Here is a 19,999-nt window from a genome sequence, read left to right as displayed (position 1 = left end):
GGCAATATTTCAACAAAATTGACTTGGCTGATCTGGGCAATATTGGATTGGTTTTAGGGGTTATTGATGATGCTGAATCCATTTCTGACATTTTCAAAATTCAAAATGGCTGTCTAAACCGGAAGTGACCAGATTTTAACCGCCAGTGGGCCGATTTTGATGGATTTCAAAATCTGGTCATCGGTTTAGACAGCCATTTTGAATTTTGAAAATGTCAGAAATGGATTCAGCATCATCAATAACCCATAAAACCACTCCAATATTGCCCAGATCAGCCAAGTCAATTTTGTTGAAATATTGCCCATATAGACAATTATGCTAATTTATGCTAATTACGCCTGTTATGCTAATTGTCCAATATATATAAATTAGCATCCGGCAGTTTCTGAATACTGGGGACCCATACTATCTATTTCTAACATAAAACTTTGGGGTACTCAACATTTCCGGGTACTCATTGTTGGCAAGTAGACTATGAGGCTACATCACATCTACACTACTACATCTAAGTTTTAAAACACGTCACCAAATGCACTGATTTTAAGTGCTGAATTAAAATAAAAAATGTTTCAGTGTAGATGTAGCTTCAAAAATTTCACAATGAAGCTTTGCTAATAGGAGCAATTTTCTCAGATGCAAAGCTGCTCTGAAGGCCAAACCGCGTCTCATTGGTTGAATTGAATCTCAGAGAACAGTTTGTTGGCTAAGTGATGTTAGATTGAAATAAAAAAGACAATATCAGAAAGCAAAAGCATACACACTCAGTCTTATGGATTAGCTAGCTAAAACAGGCTGAGATCTTTGGCTAGTCTTAGCTAGCTGGTTAGCCTAACCGAGCAGCTAATTTTACAATGGCCATTTTTGGGTATAATGCAAGCTAGTAAGTCCAGCCTGCTGGAAGTTTTGGATTCATTCATTCACGGACATGAATGATTAATAATCTCTCTTTTTCAATATTTGACACCCCATTCTGTGTTTGGAATACAACCAGTTAGTCAACTATTTTTTCCCCCCAGTTAACTCAGTTACTGCAGTTTAAAATGAGCGACTACTGTCCACATAAGGATAAAAGTCAAATTCAACCTTTTGCTAACATTAGCAAATGACTTGCCAATAATTTGTCATACAAGGCAACAAAATCAGCCAAAAGATGTGTGCGGGTGCATATCTTAGATGAAGGATGTGTTAATATTTAGAAAGTAAGTAGGTTTGCTTCAATACAATCTCCAGCCAAGAGACCAATCAAGAAATATTGGTCAGACTAAGAGATCCTACTGTACTGTATCTGCCCTCATATCATCTTAAGAAATTAAGTTGTGTTGTTGCAGCAATGTGACTTTCTGCATGAATAAGCCTCCATCAGGTAACCTGAGGCTCATATAATGTTAATGTTTGACCTGTTGATCATCTTGGCAAGCTTACATAAGATTTCTTAACTTGCTCCTTCAAAACTGATACCCACAATTCCCCTTTTGCTTTTGTGGTTATTGATGTATTTCTTTGTGTTTTTGAAAGGAAGACAAAGTGTTTTTGTAGGGGCTATTTAATAGGTTCGAGATGACCAATACGTCTGAGGTTGGGGAGAAGTGTAATTGGTCCGTGAGGGACGTGAGGCAAAACATCTTTCAAATGGTAACCACAATGCGATTCAGTCGTTGGGATGCAGGGAAGCAACTCTCCAATTTTAGGTTCCAAGGGACAAATAAGAAAAGCTATGTGTTTCCAGAGCAGGGCTGAGCTGCCACAGCGCAGGCTCTTAATAAGCCTCACTGAACAGAAAGGAAGTGACACGTTTAGAGAAAGCAGTGTGAAACAAGCAGCTTTTTAAGAAAGGTGAACAAAGGCGGCAATTATACCACCTCCTCAAAGCCATTCACTGCCCAAGTCCATGCATACCTCGGAGAGAATGGCCAGAGCCACTTCATTAAACATAATAGTAGATGTGTGATGGTGACATTTCTAACTCGCCGTCTGTCCTTTAGACTCAGAGCCCTGTCTGGGAACAAACGATTACAGGAGATATATGTCTTGTGCATACAATGTCATTAAAATTTAATTGGATTTCATTACAAAATTAGATACCACCCTTTTAAAATACAGATGGATGGATACTATTTTACTTTTTAGGCATATAACTAGAATTTAGCAATGAAATCCGTTCCAACTGCCAAGACTCTGCTTCATGAGCTGTGACAGAGGGAATTTTTGCTGCCTCCAGTTTATTCCCAGAATAAAATCTTATTTCATTTCTGTCTAAATAAATCAAACATGTTTACCTTTTACAAATTGGGCAAAATTCCAATTTACGTAAGTGTGACTTTCTTTAAGACCAATTCTCTTTTCCAGCCTGTTCTGCAGCAGCAATATCATCCAAAATAAGGCGACATTAGCACACTGCTACCAGCTTGGAGGCAAGAGGAGCACCAACGTGGTCATCCATCACTCTCCACACTAACTCATTAACACTCCTCCTACACAGAATCACTATCTGAATTTGAGACAGTGCCTCACACAGTCCTCCCCGCTTCCAATCAGTGACAACTAAACAGATAATTCCCTTGACTGAATTATTAGCAGCAGACTGGTAGAAGATGCTGCGAGTGACAACTATTTCTTGACTGAGTACAGTGTGGGCTGCGAAGGATAACTGATGCAAAACGGTGTGAGGCAGGAAAAAAAAAAAGAGTGTGATGTTGACATATTCCTGCAAGAAAACGCCTGGCTGTACTTTTGTGATAATTACTGATGGAACGATATAATATCTGAATCCCAAATCTTCACTCCCGGTGGGGGGGTTTAAGAGGAGGGAACTGCATCATCCTTGTTATCTCCCTATATATTTTACAGGAAGCATGCAAGTGAGAGAAAAAAAAACTGTTTAGCTGCCCTCTTTACCCCATATTAAATCTTAAAAAGTCCCCCGATGCTCAATCCCCATCCGTCCCAAGTTTCATACCAAAAACAAACAAAACAAAGAATCTGACCGGCAGCACATATTGCTTCAGCCCTCCGTACTGAGGTTATCTCGAAAAGGAAAAAGTTCTTGATTCAGACTGACACAACAAGTTCATAAATACAGTTGGATTTCAAGCTCTTTGTGTCTCTTCTTTCTTAAGTCCCCTTGACATTTTTGGTGTGGGGTCTTTGTGCCAGGCTGGCGTAATAGGCACACTGGGTGGGGTCGCACTGGCCAGGTGGACCTGGAGGTCCGGCCTGACCGTGGGGACCGGGGTTTCCTGGCTCTCCCTGGGCTCCGGCTTGTCCTGGGCTTCCGTCTTTACCATAACCAGGCATGCCGGCTGGACCTGGAGCAGAGAGAGCAGCAGTTAGAGAGCGTCTGAAAGCAACCTACTGATAACAAAGACAATGGGTAAGACACTGGCTGTTACCTATTGGGCCAGGGGCGCCATGCTCTCCTCTATCACCAATACCAGCCTCTCCCTTCTCCCCTCGTCCTCCTTTCTCACCTGAAAAGAAGAGGAAAACATAAACAGTCAGTAGGATTTCTGCACATTATCCGCCTCAGTCATTTATTAATCAGCCATTCTGAACACCAGCCAGCATTGCTGAGTGTTGACAATGGTTCATGACATAAAATTTGAAGGAATTATGCAACGCAGTGGGTCATGGACAGAATGAGTGGGAGTCAGATAGACGGAGAGCGAGCGCTTAGTCAGCAGATACAAACACAGTAGCTCTTCACTTCTCCGGCCTGTTAGGATTATGATGAAGATTGCAATGAATATGTGTTTACAGGGCAGACAGAGTAAGAGGGCTCACAGGTGGATATATAGAGAGCAACCGACTTTAATGAAACACTGGCACCAACGTTCTTTCTCCTGCTATCAGCCTGAAATGTGGCTGTAAAGGGAGGCCGATCAGTCCATTTTGTGTAGAATTGCGATTCATAACCTGAATCACTATCTGCATCTTGTTTCCACTCAGATCTTATTTCTGAGTCCTGATTGGAGGATGGTGATGGTGATGCTGGTTCCTGCTCCAGTGAAAAACTAGTACATGTGCTGCAAAGCTAAGCTATCTATCCAGCTGCAGTCAGCAGGCTAGCTCTAATGGATGTTAACTGTAATGACAACAAAGCTGTGGCTAAACTTAAAGGGATAGTTCAACATTTCTGGCAAATTGGCCCATTGCCATAATCCCTGTAGTTTTAGGAGTAGGTTCGTTACCATTAATTGTTGGTGCAAGCTATTTTTTTAGAACGGCGGAGCAGAGCTGTCTTGTAATAGCGCGGTGAATGTGCAGGTCACAACTTGTCCACAAGAGCGTTTTGGAGTTGTTGTTGTACCATTAGCCTCCATAGCGTAGCTCTGAGCAGCTCGCGGCTCTGCTCCACTGTTCTAAAAATAGCTTGCAACGACAATTAAAGGTAACGAACCTACTCCTAAGACGATAGGGGTTATGTCAATGGGCCAATTTGCCAAAATGTTGAACTATCCCTTTAAATATTTAGATATAACACTTTGTAATAACACAACCTGTACGATTAATCTGAAAAAATTGATCAAATGACAAAATATTAACGCAGGAAGTTATTTTAACTCAGTTGGTGCTGTGACTCTAAAAGTCTTAGAAAGGTCACAAACAGGATCAGTAACACCGCTGTGAGTCTCCGTCTTACCTTTAGGACCCATGGGTCCTCTGGGTCCTTCTCCTCCATTTTGTCCAGGCATGCCAGGCTCTCCAGGCGGGCCGGGTCGTCCAGAATTGCCCTCCTTCCCTGGAGGGCCCGGAGGTCCTGGACGGCCGGTTGTACTCTTCACATGAGCTGGCTGCATCTGAGCCATGAGGTAAGCCAGTTTGGCTGGACAGAAAAAGAAAATAGAGCTGAATCTCATCCACCGGTGATAAATGAGATCTAAGGACAAGGACAGATCCAGAAAGAAGTGGACTCCTCACCATCTAATTGTTTGGCCAGCTCTTCCTGGATGAGCCGTCGCATCTGCTCCAGTGATACTGACTCTCCCTGAGACAACAAGGATGTTAATGATTCACTCAATTATTAAAAACCTAAACCTCCGTCCTCTGGGAATAACGCCGTAGCATCAACATTGCTTTCAAAATCTCATGAATGTTTTCCATGGATATGACTCACCCTCTGTCCTGGGAGACCAGGGTTTCCTGAAGGTCCTTGAGGCCCAGGAGCCCCCAACTCTCCTGGTGGTCCTGACATGCCCATCATCCCTGTGTGGCCCTTTCTGCCCGGGGGACCGGGGTTTCCAGGCATTCCTGACTCTCCTGAATGTCCTTTATCTCCCTTTATACCTGGGTCACCCTTGATAAGATATCAGACAAGTCCTTCAGAATGACTGATGGGTAAAACTGGATATCATCCCTACTGTATGTACTAACTACCAATGTTAATTAATTGTTAGAAGTTCCTTTGTTTTGTTCCCCTTTATGTATGTTTAATTTACTGACCCAAAAAACCTATAATATAATAAAAACACTAGTGAAAATAGACCAGGATGATTTAACATTGGGAAAATACAAGAATTGTATTTAGCCAGCAGTGAGTGTGAGATGCCTCTGTGTTACGACTTGGCAGGTAATGGCTGTTCAGAGATCAGTATCTACAGTACAGTACATGGTAAACCTTAGCAAGCTAAATACAGCAGCAAGACAAACTCCTTTATTTCAATAAAACCCTGAACCATTAATAAACTGATATATTTGTCTCAGAATATGATCAGATCTTCACTTGATTACAACAATGAACAAACAAGATCCATTGTAACTAATGACACTGTAATATCGGTGAGGAAAAGCAGTCTGGAGGTTAGATATTCTTTGATTGGTGAAGAACACAAGCAGCATCTCCTGATGTCTCTGCAGACTTATGATGAAGACGTGTTCCTCTGCTCTCCAAACACACACATGTCTGCATGTCTGAGCTTCTTGCCACAGAGCAGCTTGACACTCCACAACAAAAGATAACAATTGTTTGTCATAAGCTTAGGCAAACCGTGTTTGTTTACACTTGGACCTGAATGAAGATGAAGATCACATCACACTTTATGTAACCAGGTCACTCTGCATAAACATTACATTACCAGTTCAATATTCAGTCCTGCACTGGCCTTGCAAGCTTGGAAAACAGTGTTTTATTTATATATTTAACAAGTCCATTTGTAGTTCCATATACAGTATATACATATACACTACTCACAAAAAGTTAGGGATGTTTGGCTTTTGGATTACATTTCAGAATGCATCTAAAATGCACTATGACCTTTACAGGTGAACTTAATTGAACCATCTCTAAACTTTTGAATGCACATGTCCAGTTCAATGTTTCACCTACTTATTGAATAACATGCTGTTCTCTAACAGGGTGATTAACTACAAACATCACAAGCACCGTCTGGTTTAGTGGTTCAGTTGTCATTGAACCACTAAATGTTCTGGTTCTGGTTTGTAGACAGTCCTCTCCTCTCCACCATGTTACCATGGTGACATCATGAGACCAAGACAACACTTTGATCAAACTGATCAAATTATTGGCCGGTGCATATTCTCATTTGTCCAGGTCATAGTATTTCAAAGGAGGTTAAATCGAAAGCAACTGGACTTAGTTATTTGTCTAGGAAGACGTTTCACCTCTCATCCAAGAGGCTTCATCAGTTCATGTAGCAGCTGACCAGGCTGGGACTGGTCCAACTATCTGGTGTGGAGACTCACTATTTAACCTCTTGTGTGGGCGTTCACAAGTGATGATGTCACTGGTTCCCTTTTGTGCTCCAAGTGCCAACGACAGTAGTTGGAGTGACAGTCGTTGGTGGGAAGTTGGTTTCGACTTCGTTAGTGCCCTATTGTGTTCTAACGACAGTCGTTGGAGTCACTTGCCAATCATCAATGATCAAATTATTGAGACATTGAGATTTTTGTTGTGCTGTAGCCACCACTGTTGTTAGCTTTTGTTTGAGATAAAGAAATGACCATTGCATCCTTCTACTTAAAAGGCCTCATGATAGAATATCACTGTAGCATCAACTTTTTATAGGGATATTCTTCAAAGTCAAATATCCCTAACTTTTTGTGAGTAGTGTATATATATATTATTTTTATTTTTTTATATCTGTATCTGCTGATTCATGTTTATGTTTGTTTATCTAGAAGTAGAAATCAAACTCACATTTACTGCATCCCTAAACAATCCTGGACAGTGATTCTGGTTCAGATGATGGATTTGTTCACATCTAGGGATGGGTACCTTTCGCATTTGAATCGATACGGTATCGATACTCGGTACCTGGGAACCGATACCGGTACCAATCGGTACCTGTTTTCGGTACTTTTTGTGTGTGTGGTAATTAAAAATTTTTTTTAAATAAAAATGTCTAAAATTTTAATATTTACCTCCTAACAACATCACAACTCCTCAGCCTTTAAGAGTATTTTATGTTTTAGGGATGGGCAATGATTTTAATATAGCCTAATGGAATAGTCATTCAATTAAAAAAAAAATAAAATAAAATAAAAAAAGTTTATGAGACTATAGTCTTGTCTGAAAAAATGTCAGTTTTTACTGTGGGAAAAGGAGAAACATGGAGAGACTCCTACAGCCATCAGAAAGCTCTGTGTGAAACTTTGTGAAAAAAAAAAAAAAAACTGAAACTGCAGTGCAAACTCTGCAACATGTGGACTTCACGTTTTGACGAGAGGAGAGGGGGAGACTTCATCCTCGTTTAGATGTGCTCTCATTACGTGACGAGGACTTGAATGGCGCCGCTGTGATGAGAAGCGGGACTCGGGACCGGACCGCTTCGGTACGGATTGTCACAACAGTTCGTTCGTCATTGTTAAATGACGGACGGCTGTTTTTCACGTAGTGATTTAAAACGACGGGCTGGCTCTACCGCTTCTCCGCGTCTCATTTCAGAGAGTGAGAGAGAGAGTGAGAGAGAGAGAAGGGGGGCGGGCGCGAGTGTGCGGGGCTCATGCAGACTGCACTCTTGCTGACGCACGACGAAGGTGCGTTCAGGTACCGAAATGTGGTACCGATTGACTTTATGTGAATCGATACTCGGTACTTTGGTGGGAATTCGGTCGGTACCAAAAAAGTACCGAATTTCGGTACCCATCCCTATTCACATCCCTAGAACTCACCTTATCTCCTTTGCCACCACGATCACCAACTCTGCCTGGCATCCCCTAGAAACCAAAAGGAGAAGGTCTGAGCAAGAATTCCACACATAGTGAAAGATACAATACGATACATCAGTGGACGTGGGAGGTGCTGACCTGCTTTCCCTCAGGACCCAGTGGACCAGAAGGACCCTGGGGGGATGGAGATCAAAGTTAGCAACAACTGCACAAATCTGGGATTTGAAATCAAATTTTTGATAAAAAAAAACACACACACACAAAAAAAAGTCTCCTACTCACCGCGGGGCCTTTGGGCCCACTAAATCCTGGTAATCCCGGGCTGCCAGGCTCTCCCTTGTCCCCCCTCAGACCCTGTGTGACAGTAGAGACGAGGCTGTCGGTCACACGGCACGCACGTGGCATACTGTACTTGTGTTCTAAAAGCCTGGTTCATTACTGAGGATTCAGCAAAGATTAACATTTAGCTGCAGTTCTTATCAACATGCAGCAGTGGCCTGGATAAAAATTTCATAAACCAATCTTGCGGTGGGACATGCCAGCTTGAAGAGATTAAAATTCATATTTACAAGGGACATGTGTGGCCTGAAGACAAGCTGGTTGTGGCGGCCGCAGAGCGCAGGCATTCTCTAATGTTTGCACAAATTACAGGTTGATTCATGTTCTTCCTGCTCACCTCCACTTGTCAAGAATCCTCTGCTTTATTTTGCAGAAATGGATACGTGCTCCCTGGCTTCACCGCTCACTGCACCATCCATTTTTTGCACGGCAAATTTGGTCTGATCTGACAACACTTTTTTTTGGCAGCATCCTGATCCGATCCTGCTTCTAAATACCTTCAGCCTCCGCTAAAATCACCCTCCATCTCCTCCTCTAACCCCCCCTGCATCTGGCTGCTGCCCTCCCCCGTCCTCCGGGCTATTTCTGATGCTCTGCTCCCTCTGCTGACTGATACCATCGGCTCCTCTCTGATAGCTGGCTGCGGATCGTCTGCCCTCCAGTTAGCAACAGTTACACTTCCTCCCAGGAAACCATCGCTCAGCCCACGGACCGGTGTGCAGCTCCTTCCATTTCTTTTTCTAAACACTCTGTTGTGAATAATACCAACACGTCACATTACAAACAAGCGCCGTCTTTATCTTGCAGGTCTCACAATGTCTGTCTCAATTTGCTACAATGAATGAATGAATGAATGTTTTATTTTCGTGTCATGTCACCACTGTGGCCCATCCCATATGAGACAAGACAAGAAATAAAGAAAATGCAAAAATATTCAAATGAAAAAGAAGTTTTAGCTTCTCAGCATCGTCTAACCACACAAATTCCTTATTTGGATCTACTTTACTAAACAATTTTTGTCTTATAGAGTCATAGAAAGGACAGTAGAACACAAAATGAATTTCATTCTCCACCTCTTGGATGTCACATAAATTACAAATTCTATCATCTTCTGCTGTGCCGACATATCTGCCTGTCTCGATATGAAGACCAAGAATACAGCTCTCATAGAGCACACAGGGATCTTTTCTTTTTAGACAAATTATACAAAACATAGTTTTCTGGGCCAAATACCTGTTTTATTTCACAGTAAGTACGCAGTTTTGGTTTACCCCAAGTATCTAATGCCCATCTATCTTTACTTTGTTGAAAAAATAATTTCTTTTAATACATTAATCTGAACTTTCTCTTTGTTATAATAATGGCCTTCATATCCAGCTCTCAGCAAGATGTCATATATGTCCCTATCCCATGCCCCATTGGTCTACATTTCGTCTCCCCAACTAATGACATCTGTCACCATGCCCTCTGCTTTACCCCTGCTCACTCCTCATCATCTACCGTCCCAGTGTCTCTCCACCACGTCCCTCATCACAAACCCTCGCACACTTTAATTAACCTCATCCATGTGCTCAGCCAAACTGCACAATTGCATAAAGCCCTAATGGGTGCCATTTCTTTCTGAAGGCTGGGACAGCGCTTGGCAACGGCAGGTTACCAGGACAGAGGTCTAACTTGTCGCTCATTTCTCACTGTGGATCAGCCGCTTGTGTGTGAGTGGGCCAACATGAAGAAGAGGGATTTATAAAGTATCTTTGGAGTAGGCAAAGAGATATCATATAGTTCTGTGTCATGCAAAAGTTTAGGCACCCCTGGTCAAACTTTCTATTAATATGAACAGTTCAGCAACTAGAAGATGAAATGATCTCCAAAAGGCATAAAGTTAAAACACTTTTTTGCAATATTTTAAAAGAATAGTTCACCCAAAATTCAAATTGCACTCATTATCTACTCACCTTCATGTGGACTAAGGGCTGGGAGAAGTTTCAGAGTCCTCCGTGGCTTCTCTGAGTTACAGGGGTCTCGGTGTAGCAGTGCATGTCCATGTGATGGTTGAGAACGGAGCTCACTTTTCTCCGTCCAAAAAGACACACCAAAAAACATCCAAATACCTCCATGCTGCTCGTCTGTAATGTCCCTCTTGTATTGAAGCCCCGACATGAGAAATTGTTCCAAAAAAATTAAATAAGTCTATATTCTAAGCTTGTTTGTAGCGGAAGCTCCCAGTGTTGCTCTGCCGGAATCTCGCGCGATTTGCGGAGCCGTGCAAATCACGCGAGATTTGCACAGACACAGGCAAAGCAGTGAACTGAGACACTGGGAGCTTCTGCTACAAACAAGCTTAAAATATAGACTTATTTAATTTTTTTTGGAACAATTTCTCATGTCGGGGCTTCAATACAAGAGGGACATTACAGACGAGCACTATGGAGGTATTTGGATGTTTTTTGGTGTGTCTTTTTGGATGAAGAAAAGTGAGCTCCGTTCTCGACCGTCATATGGACATGCAGGGCTGCACAGAGCCCCGCTGTAACTCAGAGAAGGGACGGAGGACTCTGAAACTTCTCACAGCCCTTAGTCCACATGAGGGGGAGGAGATAATGAGTGAAATTTGAATTTTGGGTGAACTATCCCCTTAAGAGGGTTTCCCTTTAGGGGCCCTAAACATTCGCCTGATTTACCTCGTCTGATGATGTGGCAAACTGTGTGAATACTGAGACTTCAAAAATTAAAGGACAACCTTGACAAAAGGTTGTCCCCCCCCCCCCCCCCCGTCCCACATGACCTTGTTGGTATCCTGCATCATCAGATGATTCAGACCTGATGTAGGTATTGGTCTGCGGATGTGCTTATGAAACCTCTGCAGGGCACGCAAACCTGCTGAGGGAATTGGAGGCCGTGCGTGTGTGTGTGTGTGTGTGTGTGTGTGTGTGTGTGTGTGTGTGTGTGTGTGTGTGTGTGTGTGTGTGTGTGTGTGTGTGTGTGTGTGTGTGTGCCTCCAGGAGATGGTCCACTACAGCCTGATCTCAGCGCTCTGATGTTGCTTGACAATAAGTTTTCTCTCCTGCTGACAGCAGCCCGGTGGATTCCCCTCAACCGCAGCTCGCTCAGGGGAAAGTGATGTTCCAACCCGGTCAGGACGACGTTTACTCCCATCCTCCATCACAACCTGACAGCTCATCTCTCCTAGAAATACTTCACATCCTCCTCACACCTTCACTTACAGCCCACATACAGTAGCTCTTTCCTCTATTAGCTCTGAAAACGCAACTTTTCCCCTTTTCCTTCCTCGCTTCTTTTCTAAAAAAATCGACCTTTTCTGCGAAATACAGAATAATCTGCGCTGTCTGGGAGCTACCTGGGAGCTTGTTATTCTGACTCTGCAGTCTGCATCAAAAGCCTGGACAGAGAGACACTCAATTTCAACATGAACTCACCGGTGTGCCAGGGAGACCGCTTTTTCCTGACGGCCCCGGTTCACCTGGCTTGCCCTAGGATTGAAGAGAAAAGACAGAATGAGAAAATTGATGAGCAAGGACAGCAGGAGGAACGACTTGAGTGCCACTTTACGTCCATATCCATCTATCTGCCCGACACCGTGCTGTGTCTGTCTTGTGTTTGTGTCAGACAGCCCTGCTGTTGACTCACCGACTCTCCTCTGTGTCCAATCAGTCCCTCTGGTCCTGGAGGTCCCTTGGAGCCCTGCAAATATATATTTATATTAAAAAGTTTTATGTTGAAAACACTGCGTCCTCCATATTTCACCTTGAGGGCGAACTTCAGGCTGTCACGACAATTTGATACTCTTTACTAAAAGTGAACCTCTAATGCAGCAGCGAGTTAACTCCCATTTCGGTGGAAGAGGTAGAAAGAAAACCTAATGTGATATTTGGAGACTTGTGCAGTGAGAACAGCCTGTCTCCAAACCCCGGCCTACAGAGGATGAGTGAGCTTTTCTTTTTGAAGTGTTACATCCTGGAATGAAAGTGCTGTGGCCTTTCACTGTGTATCTGAGAGGGATTTCACTTTGCAATTTCATGAAGATGAATAGGATGAAATAGAAATGTCGGAAGATATAAAACTTAATGTTCACAAACACTACTGGACCTTCAGTGTCACACAGACATGATGAATTATGGAATGCTGCGTTGTGTCCAGAACTTGTTTTAATTTTATTGAGTATGTTTCCAGGAAAGGCAACAAAAAAAAGATCATTCACAGGACTGAGCCAGGGAGGAAAAATGTTTGCAATACTTTGAGCATAAAGGAAAACTACTCTAAAGTGGAGGAAACTGTTTTGTTTTCTCATAAAGTCACTATATACCCAGGGGGCAAAGCAAAAAAACGGACACGGAGCGTTGTAAAAGGTTTGACAGCAGAAATGATATCTAGGAACTTGAAGGATTAAAACCTGGGTGGACAACCCCCTTTCTTGGGTCATTTTGCTGGTGAAATTATGTAAATGCAAATATTTAGGTACTACAATGTCATAAATAGTCATACAACTATACAATTTGGCAGAGAGTATCTTGACACATAGGGGGTGGCATGAAAAAAAGATTCTGGGGTTTGTTGCAACTCGATTTTAAGATATCACCCTCAACATCCCAAAAAAGACCAAAAAAAAGTACTGTTCGCCTGACAAATTCTCATGAAAATTATTATTTTTCAGCACTTTATGGAGAATATCTATACCTAACATGTATATAGAAAACTTCCTTAATTCATAAGCTTCCATTTGAGTCCAAGATAGCCTTTCTACTAGCTACTGGAAAGCTACAGGCTGTCTCCAAACAATGCAACACCTATTATGAAAAACTACATGTTAACTGGCATGATGATAAAACATTCTATTTGGTCTCCCCAAAGTCAACAGATAGATAGAGAAGACCGTTGGCCACAGCAAGTGGGGCTTTGGAGATAGAAAGGCTATCTGGGACTCAAATGGAAGCTTATGAATTAAGGAAGTTTTCTATATACATGTTAAGCATTTAAATATTCTCCATAAAGTGCTGAAAAATAATAATTTTCATGAGAATTTGTCAGGCGAACAGTACTTTTTTTTGTCTTTTTTGGGATGTTGAGGGTGATATCTTAAAATTGAGTTGCAACAAACCCCAGAATCTTTTTTTCATGCCTCCCCCTATGTGTCAAGATACTCTCTGCCAAATGTTATAGTTGTGTGACTATTTATGCCATTGTAGTACCTAAATATTGGCATTTACATAATTTCGCCAGCAAGAAAGGGGTTTTGGCCCCTGTAGCTTTCCAGCAGCTAGTTGACCGGGTTGTCCACCCAGGTTTTAATCCTTGAAGTTCCTAGATATCATTTCTGGTGTCAAACCTTTTACAACGCTCCGTGTCTGTTTTCCACAAAACTGGGATTTTGCCCCCTGGGTAATATTGAGATGGACTGAGGGAATGAAAGAGACTTAACATACTGAGTTTACTTTCCTCCGGGGTCACGCTTTTGATGTTTATGCATATCAAAAGATACAAGTGCAAACCATGAAAAAAACAAAACTAGGGGAGTAATTTCCACTCTGGATTCAGGGACATGTCCCATCTCACTTCTCATAATCCTATTTTTGTCTCCTGGACTTTTATTGTTTCAGGTTGGTCTCTGTCCTACAGCCATAGTACAGAGGAGAGAAGATCTAAGTGGATAGAAAATGTTGAATACACACTTCTAAATCACCTCAAGCTTTTTTTTAAAGTAATGACCAAACTTCTTTTCTCCCTGGGTTTTGCCTCTTAGGTTACATAAAAGCTTATAGATAATGCATGATGGTTGTGCAGCCTGAGAGAAACACCTTCAGACACAACTGGGATTAAAAAAAAGGTTAAAAATCATCTAAAACAATATCTGTGATATGAAATGTATTAAAGTGAACATACCTCCTTCCCAGGTTTGCCGTCACGCCCTGGTGATCCAGCTTTCCCATCTTCTCCCTGCTCAGCACATTAGGAGAGATACAGAGAAACACCAAGAACTAATGTGAGTTTACTTCATTTCCCTGGAGAAATACAGTATGTCTAAACACTTTTGAAGTTTGGCCTAATTTTTTTTTTGTTTTATTGCAGTGTCATGCTCTACTGAGACTTTATTAATCAGTGAAGAGCTATTAGATCACATCATTGGGTGATATAAGATTGACTTCTCTGATTATCACATCGTTTAAAGGATGCTATGGCATTAGATGAAAATTAGTATGAGATGCATTTCATACATTTGAGCTCGCTAGCTAAAGTGTTCCCATCATCACATCAATGTATATACATAATACATATAAATCCTACATTTCTTTTTAACCCCCATTTTTAGCATTACAGTATATGTGTTTTGTTAAATGCTGACTTTGATCTGACCTTTCACCTCAATTTTAGGTATACCATGATTCAGTTTCTTCTGAGGAACAGGTTAGGGACTTTTAGAGATTCAGTGCATGAGCCTTCCTGTAACCGTTTATATAGCTTGTGATCTCACTTGTTGTTATTACTATGATTTTATATCTATGTGTCCATCCATCCATTAGCTATACCACCTGTACCATAGAGTGGTGGGCGGGGCTGGAGCCAGTCTCAGCTGACCTTGGTTGAGGACAGGGTACACTGTGTACAGGCTGCCAGTCAATCACACGGCCCACATATAGAATATCTATGCATCTGTGTGGATTTATTGATTCAAGGGCTCCCTCTCTTGGAGGTAGCAGACACAGGTCACCGGCGTTGGGAGTCGCAGAGCGCGGCACTGTGTGAAAACATTGCGTAATAATGTCTAGGTGTGTTTTTTAAAGGAGACATATTCTGCCTCATTTTTCACAAATTAAAGTAGTTCCCAGGTGTCTTAAAGATAAAACACCCCTAGGTTCAAACATCAAGGCTCTTTTCATCCTCTCAAAAGAACGGGTTTCAGTGCCTGTCCCTTTAAACGCAAATGAACCACTGCTTGCCCCACCTCCTCTACTGGTACCAGGTAGGGGTGGGGTTATGCAAATTAGAAACCTAGCTACAACACTGGAAGACAACTGAGAGAACAGCTTATAAAATCACATGGATTTCAACCTAGGGAACCTGAAAATTACAGATTTTTTTGTCAATTCTCGCATTTTGGGGGCAGGAAGGCAAGACAAACACCCAGATATATGTTAAAGAGCCTTCAGAAAGAGATATTTCCATAATATGTCCCCTTTAAGGGCTGATATGTTCATATAATGGCCTATCGTTAGCTAGTTAGACGTTTTGCTGAAATGATTGTTCCTTTTAGTCTGCTGTGTTGGAGCCACCTGCAGCAAGACGACTGTACAGCTGACCACAGTATAGTCTATTCTTTTCTATTCAGACCAGCCTGCCACTCCTCATTCTCCACACACGGCACACAGTCGGAGCAGAAAGCAGCTCCACACACCGTGCTGAGGCTAAATCTCTACTTATTGCATAGTTTTCTGAATAACAGTGAAAATAATTCACGTATGACTGTCATTTAGTGACAGCAACTATAAGTGGTGGAAGATAAAAATCTCAGTGTGCCTGTGGAAACTCTTCAGTGACATGGCGTCTGCTGAGAGGCTTGCCTGTCAGAGCTGTTTGGAATGAGCCGTGCCATTGGTCACGGCGCTGTCCTGTGGGTGCGTGTTGTGTGACAGAGACAAAAGCAGCGGCTGCGAGAGTGATTCTCTGTGAAGAAGACGTGTGAGGGAAAAAAAAACAAAAAAACGCACGTGTCAGACACAGCTTTGACATGTCGGCGCGGCGTGCCAAAACACCGGCTGTGGCTGTGAGCTCCTGCAGGTACAGCTGCTGAGCAGAGGCGGACGCTCACAGGCTGATATTCCTCGCTGGTTTCACCGTTTTACAGATCACACAGCTTTCAAAAACCTACAGTAGGAAGTCTGATACTTACAGTATAGAAAATGTTTTTCTCAATGTGCCATTTTTACAGTTTGTGATGGACTGCATGCTTGGTCACATGACCAATCAGGAGACTTGAAATGCTGGATGTCATTTGATAAGGACGAATGGCATAATTGCAATTGTGGGCTCATTAAAGGGATAGTAGCATTTTTTTAAAGTGGGGTTGTATGATCTACAAATAGCCCCTAAGTACTTTAATTGCAGTAGAAGACTCTCTGCACTCCTCCCGTTAGCAATGCCAGCCCATAGCCCTGCCCAGAGATTTACAACATACAGTGTTGTGAACAGACCCAAAGAAACGGCCTATTTTCGTGGCCTAAAAGAGTTTTTACCTGAAAAAAAATACACAGTTCCATTGTTCACTATAATATAATTTTTTCCAGCCCCTCAAAGTGCAGGAAAAACGCAGTTTTTATTTGGACCTAATCAACTGCTGATCGGCGGGCGCTAACCCTGGGCGGAGGGATACGTGAGTTGGTTAGGTCCAAATAAAAACTGCGTTTTTCCTGCACTTTGAAGGGCTGGAAAAATTGTATTATAGCGAACAATGGAACTGTATATTTTTTTTCAGGTAAAAACTCTTTTAGGCTGCGAAAATATGCCATTTCTTTGGGTCTGTTCACAACACTGTATGTTGTAAATCTCTGGGCAGGGCTATTATGGGCTGGCGTTGCTAACGGGAGGAGTGTAGAGAGTCTTCTACTGCAATTGAAGTACTTAGGAGCTATTTGTAGATCATACAACCCCACTTTAAAAAAATGCTACTATCCCTTTAAATTGCAAATTATAACATTTGCATAATATATTAAAGTCTCCTGTAGGAACCCAGGCCTGTGCAGACACCACAGTTTTTTTTGGGTTAACTGCTCCATCATCCAAATGAAAAAGTGCAAATTCATCAAAATAGAGTCAAAAACTGTCACTTAAAATACACACAGGGAGATTTCTGCTGCTTCATACAGTCACTCCCCAAGTACCATTTTTCTAACATTTCTAAGGTGAAATGTTTAAACAGAACACTGCTGTCAGCTTTCACTGCATGGCCTTGTCAAAATAAGATAAATGAGATGAAATTGTCTTCAAATATTTATACCTATGTCCTTTTTTATTTATATGTCAGATATCATTAAGGTTTAATTGTACATATGTAGTATTAATATCTTTCCAGAAAGTATCACAGTTCACATCTTAAAAATGATGTGTCTCCAATGCACATTATATCTAAACTCTCGATGTACTACATGTATATCCTACTCATTTTTCATGAGAGTCAATGGGGCTCCCTACAGATGCTGAAGCTCATTAGGTCTGATAATGGAGGCTACAGAATCAGTTTACTAGTCCTACTCCGAGCTGATATGTTCAGATACAAGAAAAGTGGCACACTGACCTTAGATCCTGGAGGTCCAGGTTCTCCTCTGTGGCCTTTAAAGCCCTGCACAGGGAGATAGAAAAAACACAATGTTTCAGCCACAGCAGCTTCTGCACAGCCGTTGTCTTCCATCACATCTGTTTACTGGTGCTGACTTACAGGGAGTCCCCTCAGACCAGGGTTTCCTGGTGGCCCAGGTTCACCTTGCTTGCCCTGGAAAGAAAGCAGAAACAGTTACATCTTCATGTCTTGGCACATTATACAGTCACATGTTGAGCATTTCCATCTACTCACAGGTTCTCCTGTTTCGCCTGGTCTGCCATCTTTTCCCATCTTTCCAGACTGACCCTGCAGATCAGCACATCAAACGGATTACTCAACATCTTACCATTACCTGTGTTGGGCAAGTTACTTTTAAAAAGTAATTAGTTATAGTTAAGAGTTACTTTCCCCAAAAAGTAACGTTATTACACGTTACTGAAAAAAGTAGCACCGTTAGTGACGCTGTTTATTTTGACGCTGTATTCCCATCACTGACCATTACACTTCCACATCAAAATGCAAGAACTCTACGTGTTCTCATGTATATTAATGAGGCTGTACAGTACATCAAATATGTTTTCTTACCATCAAGCCAGGAAGACCTGGTGGTCCCTGGACTCCTTTCAGACCCTCTTTGCCCTGGTGAAAACAAACAAACAACAGGTCACTGTCACCGACTGAAAAGAAATGATTAATGGCCACTATTACCACGCAGGCTGGCTGACCTACATGCTGGAGGGAGGAGGTTTGTACAATAATGACACATGGGTAATACGTTTTTTGTGGCAAAAGTGCACAGAGTGCAGCCTGACCTTTTCTCCAGAGGAGCCCGGGGGACCAGGAGGTCCAGGCTGCCCATCGTTACCCTAAAGAGAGAAGAGACAGTGTCAGTGGAGGTCAACGGAAATAGAGAGTGTGATTAGAGATCAAATCCAAACAATCTGAGTGTGTCTATTAAAGAAATGAGACAATTAAGAAAAAAAAAGTTACTTACAGGTGAACCCATTAAACCAGCAGCACCTGGATGACCAGGGGGTCCTGGGTGACCCTGTTAATACAGAAGTAATGATAAAATCAGATTATGGGCTTCACTGTCGGCAAAAGAGGACGAAGACAGAAAAGCACAAGACGCAGTCATCAGCCTCGATGTACCTTGTCTCCTTTGTCTCCGGCACCTCCAGGAGGTCCTCGATCACCTTTTATACCCTGTGGTGAAAGAGAAAGAAAGATTAGAAGAGAGGTCACGCTTCAAGAGGAAAGCATCCATCTGAAAAACTATCTGTCAGAGGAAAATAAAACCTTAAATTATTGAAAATTTAACCAAAAAAGAGACGTAGCAATGGTTATATTGCTTAAGAAATACGATTCGATGGCTTTTTCTGAGTCGTGTTTCAGTATTAAACTTCTCACCCAATTACCTGAACCTTGTGAGGTAAAAAAAAAAAAAAACAAGGTGACAGGAGACAACTACAGTGGCCATTTGGGAGCTACAAGCGTGCAGTTAGTGTGCGAACTTGCCTTTGCGCCGTCGGCTCCAGGGGGCCCTTGAGGTCCTGTTGGTCCCGGGGGGCCCTGTAATGACACAGCAGAGCATCAGTCTCTGTCCAGCCAGACAGCACAGAGCACTGTCACCTGCTCCTAATTGTCCAGCGTCGGCCCCTGAGGAGGCCGAGCTAATGATGCAGACAGAGCCTCTCCATCCTTCACACCAACTGTGACTGATGATGACAAAAGTACAGCTCGCACCTCATGCATCACGGTGGAGCAGCAAGCTTTATATTACCCCTAAGATGAGGAGTTATCATAACAGACTGCATTACAGGAGGAGTGAGCTGGAATATTACAGTACGTAATGACTTTTGTCCTACTTGGTAACCGTCTTGACCGCCTTTCCCTGGAGGTCCCGCGTGTCCTTTGTCTCCAGGGATTCCTGGAAGCCCAGGTGGTCCTGCTGGACCTGCAGGGCAGTCGGAGCACACGTCCTGAAAAGACACATTTGTTATTCGAGCATCCAAATAACAAGTTTTTTTTTCTCATTAAAGAGAAGAAACTCTTCTTACCTTCAGATTTAGGTCAGAGAGGTCTGCTGCCTTTCCCTAGAAGACAGGGAAACGAAAGGGTTAATCAATCAGGGAATGCAAATTTGGACCTCGGCTCAATTCACAAAGTATCCATTTAATATAAAATTAAAAATCTAATATAGGCTAC

General features: G+C 42.4%; 1 protein-coding gene across 1 annotated transcript in view; it reads right to left on the bottom strand.

The window, feature by feature from the left end:
* Positions 1-2,005: 2,005 nt before the first annotated feature.
* col22a1 (collagen, type XXII, alpha 1) overlaps positions 2,006-19,999 on the bottom strand; it is a 75,253-nt gene continuing 57,259 nt past the window's right edge. Inside the window, exons 45-65 of the mRNA XM_083981669.1 lie at positions 19,852-19,887; positions 19,660-19,773; positions 19,310-19,363; positions 18,944-18,997; positions 18,786-18,839; positions 18,604-18,657; positions 18,377-18,430; positions 18,044-18,097; positions 17,909-17,962; positions 17,768-17,812; positions 14,362-14,415; positions 12,112-12,165; positions 11,901-11,954; positions 8,407-8,478; positions 8,263-8,298; positions 8,128-8,172; positions 5,114-5,293; positions 4,918-4,984; positions 4,640-4,822; positions 3,390-3,467; positions 2,006-3,305 (exon numbers count right to left, since the gene is read on the bottom strand). Of these exons, the coding sequence (XP_083837795.1) occupies positions 3,112-3,305; positions 3,390-3,467; positions 4,640-4,822; positions 4,918-4,984; positions 5,114-5,293; positions 8,128-8,172; positions 8,263-8,298; positions 8,407-8,478; positions 11,901-11,954; positions 12,112-12,165; positions 14,362-14,415; positions 17,768-17,812; positions 17,909-17,962; positions 18,044-18,097; positions 18,377-18,430; positions 18,604-18,657; positions 18,786-18,839; positions 18,944-18,997; positions 19,310-19,363; positions 19,660-19,773; positions 19,852-19,887 (1,590 nt within the window). The 3' untranslated portion in view covers positions 2,006-3,111. The remainder of the gene's footprint in view (positions 3,306-3,389; positions 3,468-4,639; positions 4,823-4,917; positions 4,985-5,113; positions 5,294-8,127; positions 8,173-8,262; positions 8,299-8,406; positions 8,479-11,900; positions 11,955-12,111; positions 12,166-14,361; positions 14,416-17,767; positions 17,813-17,908; positions 17,963-18,043; positions 18,098-18,376; positions 18,431-18,603; positions 18,658-18,785; positions 18,840-18,943; positions 18,998-19,309; positions 19,364-19,659; positions 19,774-19,851; positions 19,888-19,999) is intronic.

The sequence above is a fragment of the Trachurus trachurus genome (assembly GCF_905171665.1).
Source record: "Trachurus trachurus genome assembly, chromosome: 11".
NCBI classification, from domain to species: Eukaryota; Metazoa; Chordata; class Actinopteri; order Carangiformes; family Carangidae; genus Trachurus; species Trachurus trachurus.
This window is presented reverse-complemented; position numbering and strand designations above follow the sequence as displayed.